This window comes from Lepidochelys olivacea (assembly GCF_965140295.1).
Source record: "Lepidochelys olivacea isolate rLepOli2 genome assembly, chromosome: 26".
Classification (NCBI taxonomy): Eukaryota; Metazoa; Chordata; order Testudines; family Cheloniidae; genus Lepidochelys; species Lepidochelys olivacea.
Window position 1 is genome coordinate 5,716,641 of NC_140436.1, and position 19,181 is coordinate 5,735,821.

General features: G+C 52.6%; 1 protein-coding gene across 2 annotated transcripts in view; it reads left to right on the top strand.

The window, feature by feature from the left end:
- The window catches only part of BMP1 (bone morphogenetic protein 1), a 92,575-nt gene that overhangs the window by 61,742 nt on the left and 11,652 nt on the right, over window positions 1–19,181 (top strand). The window contains exons 7-15 of one of the 2 annotated variants that reach the window (XM_084615218.1): window positions 2,224–2,348; window positions 8,308–8,423; window positions 11,292–11,394; window positions 13,132–13,248; window positions 13,556–13,701; window positions 16,041–16,236; window positions 16,747–16,872; window positions 17,072–17,232; window positions 17,982–18,165. In XM_084615218.1, the coding sequence (XP_084471344.1) occupies window positions 2,224–2,348; window positions 8,308–8,423; window positions 11,292–11,394; window positions 13,132–13,248; window positions 13,556–13,701; window positions 16,041–16,236; window positions 16,747–16,872; window positions 17,072–17,232; window positions 17,982–18,165 (1,274 nt within the window). The remainder of the gene's footprint in view (window positions 1–2,223; window positions 2,349–8,307; window positions 8,424–11,291; window positions 11,395–13,131; window positions 13,249–13,555; window positions 13,702–16,040; window positions 16,237–16,746; window positions 16,873–17,071; window positions 17,233–17,981; window positions 18,166–19,181) is intronic. The other variant, XM_084615219.1, reaches the window with a different exon arrangement.

Consider the following 19,181-nt stretch of genomic DNA (forward strand, 5'->3'; position numbering starts at 1 on the left):
ATGCTACCCATAACGGACGATACCGCTGATCGGAGCGATGCCGGGGCGGGTACTAATGCTACCCATAACGGACGATACCGCTGACCGGAGCGATGCCGTGGCGGGTACTAATGCTACCGATAACGGACGATACCGCTGACCGGAGCGATGCCGGGGCGGGTACTAATGCTACCGATTACTGACGATACCGCTGACCGGAGCGATGCCGTGGTGGGTACTAATGCTACCCATAACGGACGATACCGCTGACCGGAGCGATGCTGTGGTGGGTACTAATGCTACCCATAACGGACGATACCGCTGACCGGAGCGATGCCGTGGCGGGTACTAATGCTACCCATAACGGACGATACCGCTGACCGGAGCGATGCCGGGGCGGGTACTAATGCTACCCATAACGGACGATACCGCTGACCGGAGCGATGCCGGGGCGGGTACTAATGCTACCCATAACGGACGATACCGCTGACCGGAGCGATGCCGGGGCGGGTACTAATGCTACCCATAACGGACGTTACCGCTGACCGGAGCGATGCCGTGGCGGGTACTAATTCTACCGATAACCGATGATACCGCTGACCCGAGCAATGCTAATACGATGTATCGCACCACGGTGCTATAATATTGATACTGCTATTCATAGAATCACAAAAGATCAGGGTTGGAAGAGACCTCAGGAGGTTCTAGTCCAACCCCCTGCTCAAAGCAGGACCAACCCCAACTAAATCATCCCAGCCGGGGCTTTGTCAAGATGGGCCTTAAAAACCTCTAAGGAAGGAGATTCCACCACCTCCCTGGGTAATGCATTCCAGTGCTTCACTGCCCTCCTAGTGAAATAGTGTTTCCTAGTATCCAACCTAGACCTACCCCCCTGCAACTTGAGACCATGGCTCCTTGTTCTGTCATCTGCCACCACTGAGAACAGCCGAGCTCCATCCTCTGTGGAACCCCCCTTCAGGTAGTTGAAGGCTGCTATCAAATCCCCCCTCACTCTTCTTTTCTGCAGACTAAATAACCCCAGTTCCCTCAGCCCCTCCTCGTAAGTCATGTGCCCCGGCCCCCTGATCCTTGTCATTGCCCTCCGCTGGACTCTCTCCAATTTGTCCATATTCCTTCTGTAGAGGGGGGACCAAAACTGAACACAGTACTCCAGGTGTGGCCTCCCCAGTGTCGGATAGAGGGGAATAATCACTTCCCTCCATCTGCTGGCCATGCTCCTACTAATGCAGCCCAATATGCCATTAGTCTTCTTGGCAACAAGGGCCCACTGCTGACTCATATCCAGCTTCTCGTCCGCTGTCACCCCCAGGTCCTTTTCTGCAGAACTGCCGCTTACCCAGGACTGTGACTACTACTGATAAGTTGCAACACTACTGACAATAGTGGTAGAAAAACTACCAATGCTCCTGCTAGTACCAGTACTGCAAATGTCGTAATACTACTTAACATTTCTCAAATCGTTTTTTCAGTACTATGGGTAGGAGTATTAATGCTGCTATTACCACTTCTGATACTAAGATGTTGATTAATCCTAGCTCTAATATGCAGTGCGACTTGCAATACTGCACTACTAATGCTACTGTGGTAACAGTGCTAATGTGGTTTCTCTGCAGTCTTTGGGGCCGTGACTGTATGGTCCTGGGGTCTGAGTTCTGCTCCTCCCACCTTACTCGGTGCTTTTCCTTCCCATCTGCTGCTCTATCCACCTGTTCTTTTCCACCCACTTGGTCCTAAAATCTCCCGCTGTCTCCTGAGCAGGTGACTTGTGTGCTTCTCCCCACTTCGCTCTGCCAGTCATTCCAGGAAATAATTGGGCCGAATTTTTGTGCCTCTCCCTCTTTAACTGTGTGGCCAGTCGGGGTCTGGGCCATGTTCATCTCTGGGATAATTCCACTGACTCCAGCCTTTCTCCAAGCGCAGTGAGCGGGGCTTGCTGTGACTGCATACAGCTTAGACACGAGCGGACCTGGACTCTCGCCAGAATGGGTGAGCCATGCCCATCGAGCCTCACTTCGGCTCTTAGACTGGGCCTGGGCTTGCTACAGAGGCAACGGGCAAAGGACTCTTCACTGCTCTGCAGCCAGTTTGGGCAGCAGGGGAGCCCTGCATGGAACCCATGAAATGTGAATCTCTGCCCCAGGTGCTGCTTTGCTATGGAGGCCCAAGGAGAGCTGAATAGGTGGCGTCCTCCATTCCCCTCACCCCTCTCTGCTCTTGTTCCAGGGGGGTTTTCCTTGACACCATCAAGCCCAAATACAATGTGAACGGGGTGGTGCCCCACATCGGCCAGCGGACTCGGCTGAGCAAAGGGGACATAGACCAGGCACGCAAGCTTTACAGATGCCCAGGTAAGAGCCACTGGCTACTCAATATCCGCGGTGGGGATAGGGTAGGTGCAGAACATCCATCTGTCTGCTGGGATCAAGGGGAAAAGGGCAACATAGAAACCAGCTACACTAGCCTTACCTGATACATTATTGTTATTACTGGTGTCACAGTAGCATCCAAGATCCCAATTAAGTTTGGGGCCCTATTGTGCTACGTGCCACACGTACACTTAAGTCAGGGACAGCGCCTGTCCTGAAAAGCTTGCAATCTAAAGAGAGGAGGCAGACAAAGAGTAGGAAAATGGGGGATTATTATCCCCATTTTACAGAAGGGAAACTGAGGTCACCCACGGAGTCCATTGCAGAGGCAGGAATGGAACCTTCGACCCCAGGAAACTTTAACCGCATAACCCTCCCAGTTGAAATTGTTCACATTCTGAAATTTCCACCAAAAAATTAATCAGAATTTCAAATTTTTGACCAAAAAAGTGATGATTTTTTTCACTAGTGCTCTCTGGTTTTCAATCAACCATGGAGTGGCTAATTTTTTACCTTTAAATATATATATATATATTTTGACAAAACTTCAAACAAAAATAAATAATAAAACCACAGAAATAAATAGAAAAAAAATTTAAAAATCCAAAGCCCAGCTCAAATACACACGCTGTGACTGCAATCAGAATGTGGCATGCATTCTTTATAGGTCTATAGTGTATTTTGACCCACACACTTATTTTGTTTGTCTCCTAGCTGCATGAATGTAAAATCTTTGGTAAGGATGACTCAGAAAGGAGTTTAGAGGGCAGAGAATGAGTCAGTGACCCACTGGGAATGGAATCACAACCTCCGATTTGGTAACACCAGCTGGAGTAAGCTAAGCCTGGTGTCCCAAGTCCTTCCTTGTGTGTTATGTCCCCCGAGTTCTGACATCATGCTCTGATCTGACCGCTTCCCACTGCTTTATGAATGGAAATAGCATGACATAACCCAGGTCTGAGAGCCCAGTCTGGACAGACAGCTCCCATCTTCACCAAGGCTTTGGAGACCGTCCAGCCATCCCCAGCTTTGGCGCCAGCAATTAAACAGACGTCAGAAAAGAAGGCAGGGACAAGTAGTCAAGAGACGAGCCGGGGTGTGTGAAACTTCTGGTTCCCATTTGACTCCTGAGTCTTGTCAGGCCGGAAGATCCCAGCAACCAGCCTTGCTCACCCTCTATGTTCACAGAGAGGTCAAAGGCTTATAAACAGAATGGGCTTGTTTTTCCACCAAGGAGTTCAGTGATGGCCGCGGGAACGTTTCTGAAGGGAATGATGAGTCGGTGCCAGGGAATAGGGGGTGGTGCAGCAGAGGGGGAGTTACTGGCAGAGTTGAGTGTGTGAGGAGCACAGGGCTTGGATAGCAGGGTCAGGATTGAGGTGCATTGACGGAAGTGGGGTGGGTAGCCCAGTGCTGGAATAACAACAGGTGCAGTGGGACAGGACTGAGATGCTCTGACAGAGGTGTGTGTAGGGAACTTGCATCCCACTCTTGTTTTGCCTGGCTCTAACTGGTGTTGATCACTTTGGGTACCACTCCATTTCCCCTAAATACAGTCAAAACAGAATGAAAATAAAAATGATACAAATCTGCTGAGTTTCCCGAGCCCTAGAGGGGCCTTTTCTGTTGCTTTCTCTGGAGCTCACCCGAGAGAGTCAGCAAGCTCTGTTATAAACCTTTCCCCTTGTGCCTTATGGGTTGCTGCCAACGGAGGATGTTACGAAGAACCAAAGCACGTGTCAGGCAAATGGAATGAGGCTTTGGAGTGCCACCCACAAAAAATAGCCATGGAGACACATGCCTTGTGACAGTTGCCTCCCCAGCTTCCCCCACTCCCAGCTGACAGGGTGTGGATGGAGAAGACAGGCTGGCCAACAGCTGTCAGTCTCCTATCTTCCCTGGGGCTTCCTGCAGGCATCAGAGCGAGTATCTTCCAGCTGGTTTTCCTGATGTGCATGGTGTGACCATGTGACCCATCCGGCTGCACAGGCAACAGGGTCAGTAATAATATTGTTCTTCAATGTCAGTGAGAATGAGTCGGCTTTGCTGTAGTTGTCCACAGCTGGGGGAGATATGGTTGAATCTCCTAACAAGTTCTAATCGGCTGCCTCATTGTGCCAGGTGCTGTATGTACACATAATAAGAGATGGCCTCTGCCTCAGGGAGCTCACAATGTAAATAGACAAGACAGACAAAGGAAGAATTGAAATCCCTGTTGTACAGATGGGGAACCGAGGCACAGAGAGAGAAAGTCAGCGGAGTTACTCCCCGTGCAGCTTGAGATCTGAACCTGGCCCTGTGAGCCAAAGAACAATGCTGTGTAGGAGCCCGGGTGCCTGGGTTCTATTCCTGCCTCTGTCACTGACTAGGCTTGAGCAAGTCATTCCACTTATCCATGCCTCTGTTTCTCCATCTATTAAATGAGGGTAATACCCAGCTCCTTGGGCCAGAGGAGAGTGGAGTGCAAGGTTGAATTCATCAATGTGTGCAAAGTGCTTTAGGATCCTCAGGTGAAGATGTTAGAAATGGGTAATGTATTTACAGGGCATCTGTGGTAGATGCTATGGTGACAGAGGCATTACAAATGTGTGTGATATCTACAAAAGAACAGGAGGACTTGTGGCACCTTAGAGACTAACAAATTTATTTGAACATAAGCTTTCATGAGCTACAGCTCACTTCATCGGATGCTTATGCTCAAATAAATTTGTTAGTCTCTAAGGTGCCACAAGTACTCCTTTTCTTTTTGCGAATACAGACTAACACGGCCGCTACTCTGAAACCTGTGATATCTAAGTACACTACAGATAACAGACCAAGATTCAGAAATGTAGATGGACCCTGACTCAGGATAGGAGCAGACCATGCAGAAATCCCTGCTGCTCAGAGATAATTTTTACAGTGGAATAAAATGAGACATATGCCCTATTGTTGCTTCTTTATAATGGAGAAGGAAGCCTGAAAGGAGGTTTGTTTTTGTTTTCTTTTGTTGATTAATCGCAAAAGTAAGGAGGAGGGACAGCTCTTCTTCCATTTGTTTGTTTATTTCTTTGTTTTAAATTGAAATTCGGATCCGCTCTCAGGTGGAAGGCTCTAGGGAGAACTGGAGAGCTAGGAAGAACTATGACATCACATAGGCAAGGAGAGCACAAGTTGGGCAATTGAGTGGAGAAGGGATTTTTAGTCAAATACCTTAGAACTTTTTGTGCCAGATTGTCTCCTGGGATAGATGGACACAGCTCCTTTGGCTTCGCTGGAGTTTTGTCCTTTTGCCCTTTGTTTATCATTAGTTCCTGTTTAACTCCAGTGACTAATTGACCTCTTGGAGAACGGAAGTCTTTGTTAAACATACAACACCTTTGCCGGGCCCTTGCAGTGAGAACACCCCGGAGACCTTCCAGAGGTTCTCCAGCAAACTCAGGGCAGAGCAGAGTTGAAATTGCTGATATTTCTAAGGTTAGAAACCAAGCAGGGAAAATTATTATTAAAAAGAGAGGGACAGGTTTTCCTTTTTTCCATGGCAGGGACAGGCTCAAACCCCAATTCTGAAATTATCTTTTACATTTCACCTTTAATCTTGCTCCACCAAAATAGTCCCCAGTGCTGGCTCCACACTCGGGGAGGCGGGAAAGAATGTCTTGGCCTGTGGACAGCAGTACTGACGTGCCTCTGAGCTTTGCCACAGCTGACTAGATCATGTGGCTTCCAGATGGTAGTGCTGGGCTAGCTCCAGATAGTGCTAAGCAGTAATCCTGTCATGGCTGGCTGGCCACGGCATGGCGTGGCAGGGTGTGGGGGGGGGGATTTCTGCCCTGATGGAGGCGGGGCTGCCACGGGGCCTTACTGCAGATGCAGTTCCTGGAAAGCCTTAATTGACACTTGGATGCAGCTCACCCCGGCTGGGTTTGAGGCTCTGGCTTGGTGGCTATTGGAGCTGGGAGGCAGGGGAAACTGTTTACAGGAGAACGTTCAGTCCATGGTGCTCTGCTGGAAAGGCTGAGACTTGAGGGGCGGGAGGGGGGTGACACGAAAACTCTTGTAAGGTTTAATTTTCCATCTTAAAGTTGGGACTTCTGTTGCTGTGGCAACATGGCACCAGGTTGGGTTTCCATGGCTACTTGGGAGCTTCAGTCCAGGCTATTGAGATTTGATTGGAGGGGTGAGGGAGATGCATCTTAAAAAGGCCAGCGCTGCTATTTGGGTGACAAGAAGCAAAGCCCACAGACAAAAGACAAAGATTTCCCTTGGAGCAATGCAGCCAGAGGGGTTGGGGGTGTGTGTTAAACATCAGGTTTGGAAGTGCTAACTTCTGCAGGAATGCAGGGTCAACGCCCAGCCAAGGTGATTCAGCCCGGCTAAGGGGGATAAATTGTCCTCTGTGTGATGTGCTGTCTGGGGGAGGTCTTGGGGATGGGATCTTTGAAAGCTGCTGGTTGTTGAGCCTGATCCAAACATCCCTGAACTTTGCATTCAGATCTTGCAGCAGCCTCCCTCTGGATGGGACGCCGGAGTCCGTGAGCGCTACCCAGGGGCAGAGCATGCTCTGTGGCAGTCCAGAGAGGCAAGCCTGGTCCAATGCTCTGTCTGTACAGTAACTGGGAGCCCATTGTGCACCCTCTCCTTGTGCTCAGGATCAACTCCCCAGCACGCCTTCAGCGCTTTCGTGGTCCATTGAGCCGTTTCCTGTGGGCACTTGCCTCCCTCGCCCTGTGCTCCCTCGGAATGGGCCTCGGGGTCCAAAGGCGCCTCCAGTCCTATTACAGCCTCAGGAGCCCAAACTGTTCAGAGCTGCTGGGCCCACAGAAGGAGGCTGGAGCAGTGCAAGAGCAGAGAGCTTTGGGGTATACCTGGCGCACGGGAGAGGTTCACCTGGTTTTGCATCAGGACCACAGACGGGTCAGAACGCTGGGAGTTCAGAGACAGACCCCAAGCAGGCCCTGGGGTTTCTAAGCTTTTCCCTATAGCTTTAGTTCCCCACCACGACCCCAATCTATATAATCCTTCTCAAGAAAACGCCCCACACGCAACCCTGCGACCGTCCCTCACTCGCACCAAGCTATTATTTGGGAGCTCTTCCAGCTTCTGCCCTCCTCCCACTGCTGCTCTTCCTCCCTGATACAAACCGAGCAGCTCTGGACACGTCATTCCACCTGCTGCTGCTAATGGTACCCGGCTTCCCCTTAGGTGCTGGAACTAGGGCACTGGGGGGCAGGCAGGGGGGCTGCCGCACCCCTGGGTTGAAGCGGATTCCATCATATAAAGGATGTACAGTTCGAGTCTATACAGCTTGTTCCATTGCCCTGCCCACCCGGCCATACAGCTCCTTCTGTCACAAACCCTTTCCGAAGCTTTGGCTCATCATGCACCTTGTGAATACATGCCAGTAACATGTCCCCGTGTGTCTCCACAAAGGCCAGGAGAGACACTAAAGTCAGCCAGCCTGGATACCTTCTGCTCACGCTTGCAGAGCTGGCAGGGGAGGGGGTGGGGGGGTGTCGCAAATGGGAAAACTCAAGGCACTTCTTTGGGTAGCGCTGGAATCGGAAGCTGGCAAGGGCAGGGAGCGGTTAGCGACACGTTAACCCTTGTAACAGTGGGAGCAAGTAGCTTGGGTCCAGAGTTTGATCTTCGATATGTTGTCTGTCTGGGGTCTTCCTACCCTTGTGCTGGACTTCAGGGAAGACTGGAATAAAATTCTTTCATCTCTCTGATTTGGATGTTTCTTACCCCCGATCCATCTGCCTCTCTCACTCCCTGCCCTGGCAGATTTATGGGAGCGTGGGTGGCAGTCCGTCAACATTTGTTCCTTCTGACCCAACCTGCTGTTGACAGGGGGATCTGCTGTGGGGCTGCTTGTGAGGGGTGCGATGACTTGGCTGGGTGCTGGGGTGGCTTTGCTGCTGGGTTTTTAACCCTCCGCCCTTTCCTGTTTTGTCCCCAGCCTGTGGAGAGACCCTCCAGGACAGTCAGGGGAATTTCTCCTCCCCAGAGTTCCCCAACGGATACCCTGCACACGTGCACTGCATCTGGAGGATATCGGTCACCCCGGGGGAAAAGGTACCAGAGCCCATCCCAAAGTGTCTGGGGTGGGGCGCACAGTTGCAAAGGGCTGGGGGTAAAGGGGTTAAACGAGGGAAATCCAGGTGTTGAGTGATGCTTTCCTTTCTTGTTCCTCCTTCTTCCTAGTCCCCTTTTCCTTTCTCTGTCTCTCCACCCTCTCTTGTTCTCCTTCCTTCTTTTTTCTCCATTTTTCCCTTCCTGTCTTTCACTCTCTGTCCCGTTTCCCTCTCCCCTCTTATCTTCTCAGTCACCCCCACCCCCGGAGCACTGGATGTAAAGCCACACAAATCGTCACCTTCTCTCCTTCCACACCTTTGTGCCCCTTGTGTGGTGGTTCCTTCCCCTACACACACACGCATGCTCCTTTCCCATGGGCAGGTCAGCCCCAGCTTTCAGCACGCAATGTGGTGTTAGCTTTCTTAGGGCCATACCTCCGCTCTGGCTGGCTGGCTGGGATCCCATGTTCTGGGAACTGTCTTGACAGCCGCAGCTATTTAACTGCGCGCTCCCCAAGCTCCACGGCACGGCTCTGTGTAACCAAGGATCCCCTGGAAGGGCCTCGATACGGAGCGCAGGGCAGGGAGCAGAAACGGGGCATGGAGCAGGAGTGGGAACCGCTCCTTTGCTGCACCCCATTGGAATTTTACCCCCTCCTCCAGTCTCATGCTTTCAGGGTCACCAGCCTCCTATCAGTTAGGGATGGGAAAGGCCAGTAGAGCATGTGCCTTCAACGGGGGGGTAGGGACCATCCTCCCCTTCCCATACTGCCAACAGGAGAGGATCCCAGCTAGATCCTGGCTGGGGGGCAGGGAATGGAAAAGGTGTGAATCACTGCATTAGAGGCGCCAGAGCCATTTACTCTTTGGGGCAGGGACTGTCGCTTTGTTCTGTGTCTGTACAGCGCCTAGCACCGTGGGGTCCTGGTCGATGGCTGGGTCTCCTAGGTGCAATCGTACTACAAATAGACAATAATCATTAGAGCACTGAGCCCATCCCCCTTCAAGGACAGGGTACAGGCCCCAGAGCCGGGACATCACACTGATGTGCTGCTTCACCTTTGGCTGTGCCTACCTGTGTGGGAGGGGCAGTGGGAAGGTGAGTAGCCAGCAGCTGGTGCCTCTTGGGGGTCCGAGTGCTCCTCCCCAGAGTGGGGGGTCACCGGAGAACAGGGGTGGTTTGGGCCAGGACCCAGCCTGCTACTCAGGTCACAAGCAGGCGACCTTACTCTTCAAACAACCTGGTTCTCCCCTTTACCCTCAGGCACGGTGATTCAACCCTCCCCTTCTGCCCTGCCGTGCCGCCCATGCATTGTCCGTGCCAAAGTCACTAATGGGATAGCCACACGTTCATGCCAGCTGGGGAGGGAAAAGGCCTTGTGGGCCATCCCCAGTGGGGGATAGCACAGAGGCGTGGGCTATTCCCTGGGGCTTTGGCCAGCCCGTTGGAAATGTCCCAAGCGCAGGGGGCTCCCAGCGCTTGCCTGGAGAGGGACTCTGAAAGATCTCTTCTTTGGGAAGCTTTTCCCCCCAATGAGCTGCCTGAAGGCCCAATCCAGAGCCTGCTGAAGTCACTGGGAAGGCTCCCAATGAGTTCAAGGGGTGTTGGATCAAGCCTTAATTGCTCCTCTTGTTCAACTTTACCCCATTCCTCTGAGTCAGACACTCTAGAGTTCCTCAACCCCGCACCCCGGCCTTGCTGTTTTCTGCCTGTGAATCGTGCCAGCAGACGGCTCTCTTGGCTTTCCATAGTTAGCAGCTAGCCAAGCTAAGCAGCTCTACATATTTAGTGCCTCTGGCTGCCATATCTCAATGCAAGCACCTGTTCATCCCTGAGCCCTTCAAGACTTTGGAGAAGGACCCGATCTGACGGTGCCCACGCTTGGGTTGAGTGGTGATCTGGAGCCCAGCTCTGCAGCCTAGGCCCGTTTCTAGCGGGAGGGGTTAAGCAGCGGAGCTTTACGCAGTCACGATTGCCTGAGTTGGGGTTTCATTACGGACTCGTAGCTTGAACCTGGGTCCTCTCACATGAACCTGGGGCAAGTGCTTTGCTTTCCTGACACCCTGGGATACCTGTGGTTCCCACCTCAAAAATCAAACGAAAGTCTGCTCTTTCCGTTGGAGTTTCTGCCATTTATTCCACCCTGACGTTCAAAGCTAAACGCAGGGCCTGCGGCCTCTGCAAACACTTTCCTGTGTTAACTGACCGCTTTCCTCAGCCAGCAGTTGCAGCGCCTAACAATACTTGCCTGGGGTGATCACAATAACGGATGGGCCATGGGCTAGCTGCAGTGCAAATGCCCTGCTTTCGGAAGTTTGGGCCTGTGACTAGTGGTACCTCACTTGGTAGCTTCCCAACTTGAAGTGCCTGGATGGGCCGCAGTTTTCAGACAGTGCTGAGCATCCCCCTCTGCAAGTCGGACCCCCTGTAGGGTGTCTAGCCACTTCTGGAGGTGTGCAGGCCTTTGATCAAAGTGGCATCTGGACATGGTGGCTACTAGAGATACCTGAGGTGGATGAAAGAACTTTAGTTGAGCAGAGGATGCGATTAGTTCATGACTGCACCCAATGGAAAGCCCTCCTGCTGCTTTTGGGTTCACTCACTCCCCCTGAAGCCTGTTGGAGGGAGATGGCTGGAATGGCCTAATGATCTCCTGGATGCGTTTGAACCTGGGAGCTTCAGTAATGCAGCACAGGCTAATACCACATCAGCTCAAGGAATAACTCTGTGAGCTGGCACCAGTAGTAGGTTATTATCCTGTCATGGTCGAGCCATCAGAGGGGGAGGAGGCACTCACTTGGCCGGTGTGTTACCATAGGGTTCCTCCGTGGTGGGGGTGTTTTAATCTCTGCTTGTTTTCCCTCTCAGATCATCCTGAACTTCACGTCCCTGGATCTGTACCGAAGCCGGCTGTGCTGGTATGATTACGTGGAGGTGAGAGACGGGTTCTGGAGAAAGGCCACACAGCGAGGTAACCAACAGGAATCTTGGGCAGGCGGGCCAAGCTATGCTGTGCAGCTGGAAGTCAGTCCCTCTAATGACCCCTTCCTCCACCATTAACTCCCAGCTCCAGTATGCTCTCCCGCCCCACGTTCCCCGCCTTCTCTGCTTTATTTGCTTGTGGCAAGGAACTTTCCACAGCGATGCTGAATGATCCACATGCCATCAGCCAGAGTAGGCAGAATAACCAGTGTCTTGGGCCTGGTTTTCCTCTCACTCACCCCATTGGTTCAAATGGGGATAATCCCAATTGACATGAGTGTGAGATCAGAAACTCACCCACAGAATCATAGGAACAAAATGCTGGAAGGGGCATAAGAACGGCCACACTGGGCCAGACCAAAGGTCCATCTAGCCCAGTATCCTGTCTTGACAGTGGCCAGTGGCAGGTGCCCCAGAGGGAATGAACTGAACAGGTAATCATCTAGTGATCCATCTCCTGTCGCTCATTCCCAGCTTCTGGCAAACACAGGCTAGGGACACCATCCCTGCCCGTCCCGGCTAATAGCCATTGATGGATCTATCCTCCATGAACTTATCTAGTTTTTTTTTTAACCCTGTTATGGTCTTGGCCTTCACAACATCCTCTGGCAAGAAGTTACACAGGTTGACTGTGTGTTGTGTGATGAAATACTTCTGTTGGTTTTAAACCTGCTGCCTATTAAACATCAAGGAATCATCTAGTCCAGTTTCATAAACGACTGGTCTGAGGACCGGCGTCAGTCCCTGAGATCTCCCTGACGCAGTTTAGGAAGGCAGAAAGCCAGTTCCTGGTATCAAAGAGGTTGAGAAACACTAACTAGTCCATCCCCCTGTGCCGAGGCAGGATTAAGTCTACCTAGATCACCCCAGACAGGTGTTTGTTTAGCCTGTTCTTATGAACATCCAATGACAGCAATTCACACCCCCATGTTCACCCACATCTTCCAAGTGCTTTGCAAATGAAGCAAGTGCAACTCTGTCGACCTCAGTGGAGTGACCCCTGCATACGTGAGCGCTGCATGTGACCATTAGCAGATTAGCCTAATCCACATGGCCCATCTGGCAGGCAGGCAAGCCAGTCTCCCCATTTTGGGAAACAGAGGCACAGACAGACATGACGGGCCAGATTTTCCAAAGATCTCGGCCCTCGTGCGCGAAACTCTTTTGAAAAATCTGGCCCTCGAAGACTCGCCGAGGGTCCCACCGCGAGTCAATGCGGGGAACAGAACCCAGGAGTTACTTGATTGCTAGTCCCCAGCTCGACCACTAGCCCACGTTGCCTTTAAAAAATGGCTGATTCAGACTTATGGCTGCACAAGCTATTTTGAGCCAACCAACGTAGGGGCCTACAGAATTCCTTACCCAGGAACAAACTGGGTTTCCCCGGGGCGGGGGCCTTTCTGGTAACTTGCTCTAGCCCCAGAACTTGATCTCTATGACAATGATGATATAAATGTTCCCCAGAATTCCACATCCTTACATTCTGGGCCACTTCACCCCTCCGCCCCGGAAACATCAGGTGTTTATGAAATTGCCATAGAATGGCCATTTTCCCATCCGAAACTGGCCGCGTTCCAGGGCCAACCAGGTATTGTCAGGAAGCGATGTTGCCTTGCCAAATGTTTTGCTCTGCAATGACGGTGCAGGGAGCATAGGGTGTGAGCCGCTGCCAGCCGGCAGTAAATGCCGTCGAGAGATACCCAATAAAGCACGTGTCCTTCTCCAGGTAGGTTCTGCGGGAATAAGCTCCCCGAGCCCATCATCTCCACCGACAGCCGCCTCTGGATTGAGTTCCGCAGCAGCAGCAACTGGGTCGGCAAAGGGTTCTTCGCCGTCTACGAAGGTACCGGGCTCTCCCCCGGGACTGGCTGGGTCGCTCATGTTGGTGCGGGGAGGGAGATGACTCCATGGGGGGAGAGATTCCACGCAGTATCTTAAGGGTTACTTTTCTTTCGGGAGGGCTGATTAGGATTGTCAGTGCTAAGCCTTCTCCTGGGAATGGGCTGGGTGGTCGCAGGCCCTCCAGATAACTTTCTCCCCTGGGGGCTGCCCCAGAATGTGGGGGCCAGTCCTGGCAGCAGCATCACCTCTCCCCCAGGCAAGCACCACCCTGCTGCTTACAGCTGGGCTGGTGTTACCTTCCCTTACAGCCATCTGCGGGGGAGAAATGAAGAAGGATAATGGCCACATCCAGTCTCCGAACTACCCAGATGAATACCGGCCCAACAAAGTGTGCACCTGGAAGATCACGATCTCTGAGGGGTTCCATGTGGGGCTCACCTTCCAGTCGTTCGAGGTATGGGCCTCATGAGTGTCCAGCCCGCACTGTGAGTGCGCGCAGGGCAATGGGGACAGGACACAGAGCCTTGATGCTCACTGTGGCCCAGATCCTGAGACATGCTGAGCCTCTGGGACTCTCTCTGGCCCTGTTGAGGCTGGCAGGAGCCCAACACCTCTTGGGATTTCACCCAAAACTTCACTAGCGCCTTTTGCCTGAAGATCTCAAAGCGCTTCCAAAGCATTAATTAGTTAATTTTCGCAGGCTGGGTGAGGGAACAGCATTTCCCAGTGGATAGGGCATCAGGCTAGGATTAAAGGTTCTGTTTCTGGCTCTGCCATGACATACTGGGTGACCTTGGGCAAGTCACTTTCCTTCTCCCTTCCTCGGTTTCCCCATATGGGGGTAATGGTCCTTTAAGCTTCCTGGAGGAAAAGCCCCATATAAGAGTTAGGTATTGCTATCTTGCCCATGGTAGAGCTGAGACACAGAGAGGGGAAGTGGCTTGGCCAAGATCATTCAGCAGGTTGGTGTCGGGATTATAACGCAGAATGCTTGATTCCCTATCCTGTTTAAACCCCTTCTAAATCCTTTTGGCAGCACTGAGAATCTGAGCCCTAGATCAGTGCTTCTCTAGCTATCTGATGTGGGGGACCGGCATTTTTCCCCCCAATGTGCGCACAGACCGGCAGCCAATGGCTCGCGGACTGGTACCAGTCCGCGGACCACCACTTTCAGTCGCACTGCCCTCGATCATGCCTCACTCCTGTTAACAGCAATTCCCATTAGGCTGCAGCAAACGCACACTCTCCTCTTTTTCACAATCCCCTCCTCTTGCCCAACAACAGACAGGCTCACAGAAGTCACCACATGCCTCCACTCCGTAATCAAAGCCAGAAAACTGAGTCATTGGCACTCATCCGGAGTCACCCAGTGGCTCTTCCCGTTAGAACAGCATTCCTTAGCAACGAGAAACCTACCGGCGAGCTCGCCTGCAGAGACCGTCAGAACTTCCATCCCCTGGGAAATCTTGATATTGCAAAATTTCCTTGTTCCCGAAATCACATCGACAAGTCAAAATTTCCAAAAATTCCCACGAAATGAAATTTCAGAAACATGGTTTTGTGCTAATATTGAAATGACCTTGTCGAAGGGCTTGGCTCTGAAGGAAACATTTTGACTCTGATATGATATTAATCGAAATGTAGTGCTTTGCCTTATCGAAACAAAACGTGCCGATCATTTTTCATCCAAAATATTGAGAACACGCGAAATGTGCCGATTCCATTGAATGGATATTTTCCGATAGTAAATGGTCCCGCTGGAGGATTTCTGCCCAGCTCAGCTCTACAGCGGTTGGAAGCCAGCATGGGCTTGTGGTCAGAACCGAAGGGGGCGGTGAGTTGTATAATTGCACCTCAGCCCCACCTTGGAACAGCTCCGCCAAGGCAAGCGTCATTTGCCTTTTCAGGGTCTATGTACGCTGCAGTGGAGAGGTCTGATTGCAGCAGGGGGTGCCTTCCCCATGCTAGCTGTGATTGAGGTAGCTTGCTAAAAATAGCAGTGGAGACTTGACTTAGCGCAAGCGAGTCCATACCAGGGGTCCAAGGAGGACTTGTATTTGGGCTGCTAGCCTGTGTGGCCCTGTCTTCACCACTGTTTTTAGCAAGCTAGCTCGATGGATGCTAGCCCAGATACACGTGTTGCAGTGACACCTCCCATGCTTAGCACAGACATGCCCTAACATGCACTTTACCTACCCCTTGTGGGCTTGCTTGTGCTTTCACGGTGGTGTAAATCAGGCATCCCTGCTGAAGGCATTAGGATCATACCTGTATAGAAGTGGTTCACGGGAAAGCAGAATCAAACCGTGCATCCCCAACTTCCATTTTGTAGCTGCAGTACCATGACCCCAACTCAGACACCTGGTCTACAGCTCTCAGGCCTGGTTGCATGTCGAGTTTGTGGGCTGGGGTATGAAATTGCTCACACCTGAACTGAACCTGTAACGCTTCTCCTTTGGGTCAGTTGAACTAGGTCCTACTCCCTTCTCTGCCACTGACCTGCTGGGTGACCTTGGGCAAGTCCCTTCCGTGGCTCAGTTTCCCAAAATTTAAAATGGGGGTCATGGTACCACCCCTGCCTGCTGGGGCTGTTGTTGAATTGCTTTGGGATCATTAGCTGAAAGGAGCTAGAGCTGCCAAGTAAAACCACAATAGTTTGGGCCATTGCTACTGGATTTGTGAGCTAACCTCAGCAGGTGAAGTTGCCGTCTGGCTGATCAGGCCCCTGAGCAGCTGAGGGATCCTTGGGAGCCCTCCGGTGAACTGATGTCTTGCCTGCTCCCCCTATCCCAGATCGAGCGGCATGACAGCTGTGCCTACGACTACCTGGAGATCCGGGACGGCAGCACCGAGTCAAGCAGCCTGATCGGCCGGTACTGTGGCTACGATAAGCCTGACGACATCAAGAGCACTTCCAACAAGCTGTGGATGAAGTTTGTCTCGGACGGCTCCATCAACAAGGCTGGCTTTGCCGTCAACTTCTTCAAAGGTACCGGAGCTTTGCCTCCGCCTCTCCTCTGCTGGCGGCGTCTAGAGCTCATGTGGCAATCGGACCCTTTCTTCTGAGCCTCCTGGTGTATGGGGTGGGCTTGGCACAGCAAGCCGGGGCGGATGGGCTCTGCTTGCCAGTGGGAAAGGGGCAGGCTGAGCTGTTTCCCCCATGTCAGCTGGGGGAAGCTCTTTGGCTTTAAAATCTCAACTTTTATCCTTGGGTTTCCTGGAGCAGAGGGACCAAAAGCAAGCCCAGTCCAAGGTACGGTCCAACCTTCTAGCAACTGGCCAGGAGCTTAGCTTGTTCAGAGGCCTCTCTCTTTCCAGGCCACTGTTCCCCAGTGCCTGACTGGGGCTGCAGTCCCCCGCCCAGCTTGGTTCCTTTCCTCCATGGGGGGCTCTGAGAGTGGCACTGCCCCCCTTGCTGGCCAGCGCCGAGACGTGGCCCTAGCAGCCCTTTCCAGGTGTCCCGCTCCCAAACCCTTTCTCTGCTTTTGTCCCCTTGCAGAGGTAGACGAGTGTTCACAGCCCAACAACGGTGGGTGTGAGCAGCGCTGCGTGAACACCCTGGGCAGCTACCGGTGTGCCTGCGACCCTGGCTATGAACTGGCTTTGGACAAGCGCCGGTGTGAGGGTCAGTATCTACGGGCAGCCAGGACCCTTCCCTTGACCCTGCTGACCGCTCCAGAGCTGTAACTGCTCTTCCCCACTGCACCTAGCCCTGCACTGCTCCAGCACACCCATCCGCTTCTGAGTGGTGCCTGGCCTAGGACAGTCAAAGTGTCACGCGGGAGGGAAGCCTGGCCAATGCTCCCATGCTTTGTACCCTTCAGCCGCCTGTGGAGGCCTCCTCACCAGACTCAATGGCTCCATCACCAGCCCTGGCTGGCCCAAGGAATATCCGCCCAACAAGGACTGCGTCTGGCATCTGGTGGCGCCCTCCCAGTACCGCATCTCACTGCAATTCGAATACTTCGAGACTGAGGGGAATGACGTGAGTGCCAAGGCCCCATCTCCTTATGGGAGGAACTCCTCCTTTGTGAATTCCTCACCACCACCTGCAAAAGACCAGCTTGCTGCGTCTCCGGGTGCAGATCCCCGCAAGGTTTTAAGCCCCTCTGTGCATGGTCTGGGCTTGGGGGGAGGCATGGCTGCAGAGGGAGGTCAGATGCTCATTTTACGTCCTGGAAAGTGCGTGGGTCAAAGCCAATGTAGTAGCTCTCAGAGGAAGTGAGGGACTTTTCTACACCAGGTTGGTGGTTGCACGAGATTCATAGACTCTAAGGCCAGAAGGGACCACAGTGATCATCAGAGAACTTCCCTGAAATTCATTCCTGTTTGAACCAGAGCAGATCTTTTAGGAAAACATCCAATCTGGATTTTAAAATTGCAGCTGATGGAGAATCCACCACAACCCTTGGTAAATTGTTCCAGTGGTTAGTTACTCTTACTGTTGAAAACGTACCCCTTATTTCCAGTCTGAGTTTATCTAGCATCAGCTCCCAGCCACTGTCTAGCTAGGGCCGATACATTGGTGCAAAGCTTTAGCATGCATGTGTGCACTGCTGTATATCGTGACCAGCCTCCCCCATTGCTAGTCACTTTCTGCCCACTGTAGACAAGCCCTGAGCTCAGTGCTCTAAGCCCTGCTCCAGATGAGCAGCTGGTCAGCTCCTGCTGGCTGCGTCTCCTCACCCCATCTCAGCCTGGCTCCTCTGTCTGTCCTCTCCACCCTCACCCCAGCAGGTTTGCAAATACGACTTTGTGGAGGTGCGCAGCGGGCTGTCGGCCGACTCCAAGCTGCACGGCAAGTTCTGCGGTGCCGAGAAGCCCGACGTCATCACTTCCCAGTACAACAACATGAGGATCGAATTCAAATCCGACAACACCGTCTCCAAGAAGGGCTTCAAAGCCCATTTCTTCTCAGGTAGACCCACTAGCCTGCGGCATGGGTGTCCTCTGTCCCTTCACCCCCACCCTATCGCTAACTACCTCCAGCCACTTACCTATGCCTAGAGGGTGCAGTCCCCAGCCCCTTTCACTGGAGGACACTCTGCTGCCTCCAGGAAGTTCTATGCAGATGCCTCCCCCTCTCCAGCTGCAGCTGCACTGGAGAGCCATGGAGGAGTGGGGAAACATGTTCGAGGTTCTGCAGCTCATTCCAACTAGGAGCAATGGCCAGATCCTCAGCTGGTGAAAACCAGCATTGGTGCTACACTGTTTTACACCAGCTGAAGACTGGAAATTTAAAAAAACAAACCTACAACTAAGGCTATCTCTGTTTAATAGGCAAAATCTCTGTCCCGCTGGAGTCAGTTCCTGTGGCATCACTGTATGCTATGGGGCGTGTACAGTGTATGGGCTGCAGTCTGCCCCCCGTTCCACGGGTAAATCCAGAAGATGCTGAAGTGGCTGCAGGTCTGCACCAGCGTACTGGAGATGGGAATCTAGCCTAGTGTACCTGGGCCCAGATCCTCAGGTATTCAGGCACTGAACTCCCATTTAAAATACTGCGAGTCCGGTGCCGGACTATCTTCGAGGATGTGGGCCTCGTGGCTTACTCTGGTCCTGATTCCGCCACCCTCGCTCACACCTGGTTTGCTAGGGTAGTCAGTAGCACAAAGGCAGGACTCCCCATGAGTGAGGGCAGCCCTGTGTGTGTCAGAGACAGCCAGCTACCCCCTGGGATGAGCCCGGGCAGCCCCAGTGGATCCCTCTGCGCCAAGTTCAGCAGTGACGTAAAGCTCCGCTGTTACCAGGGTGAGTTATACACACTGGGCTAAATTCAGCTGTCAGCGACATGGCCGCCGCTCCCGTTGACTGCTGCGTGTGGCTAAGGATATGTCCATACGGCAGACGGGGGATGGCAAGCTCTAAGTAAGGGATATGTGCCAGCTCACACAGCCTTATGCCAGCTCATGCCTATGGGCCTTCATTGGTTTC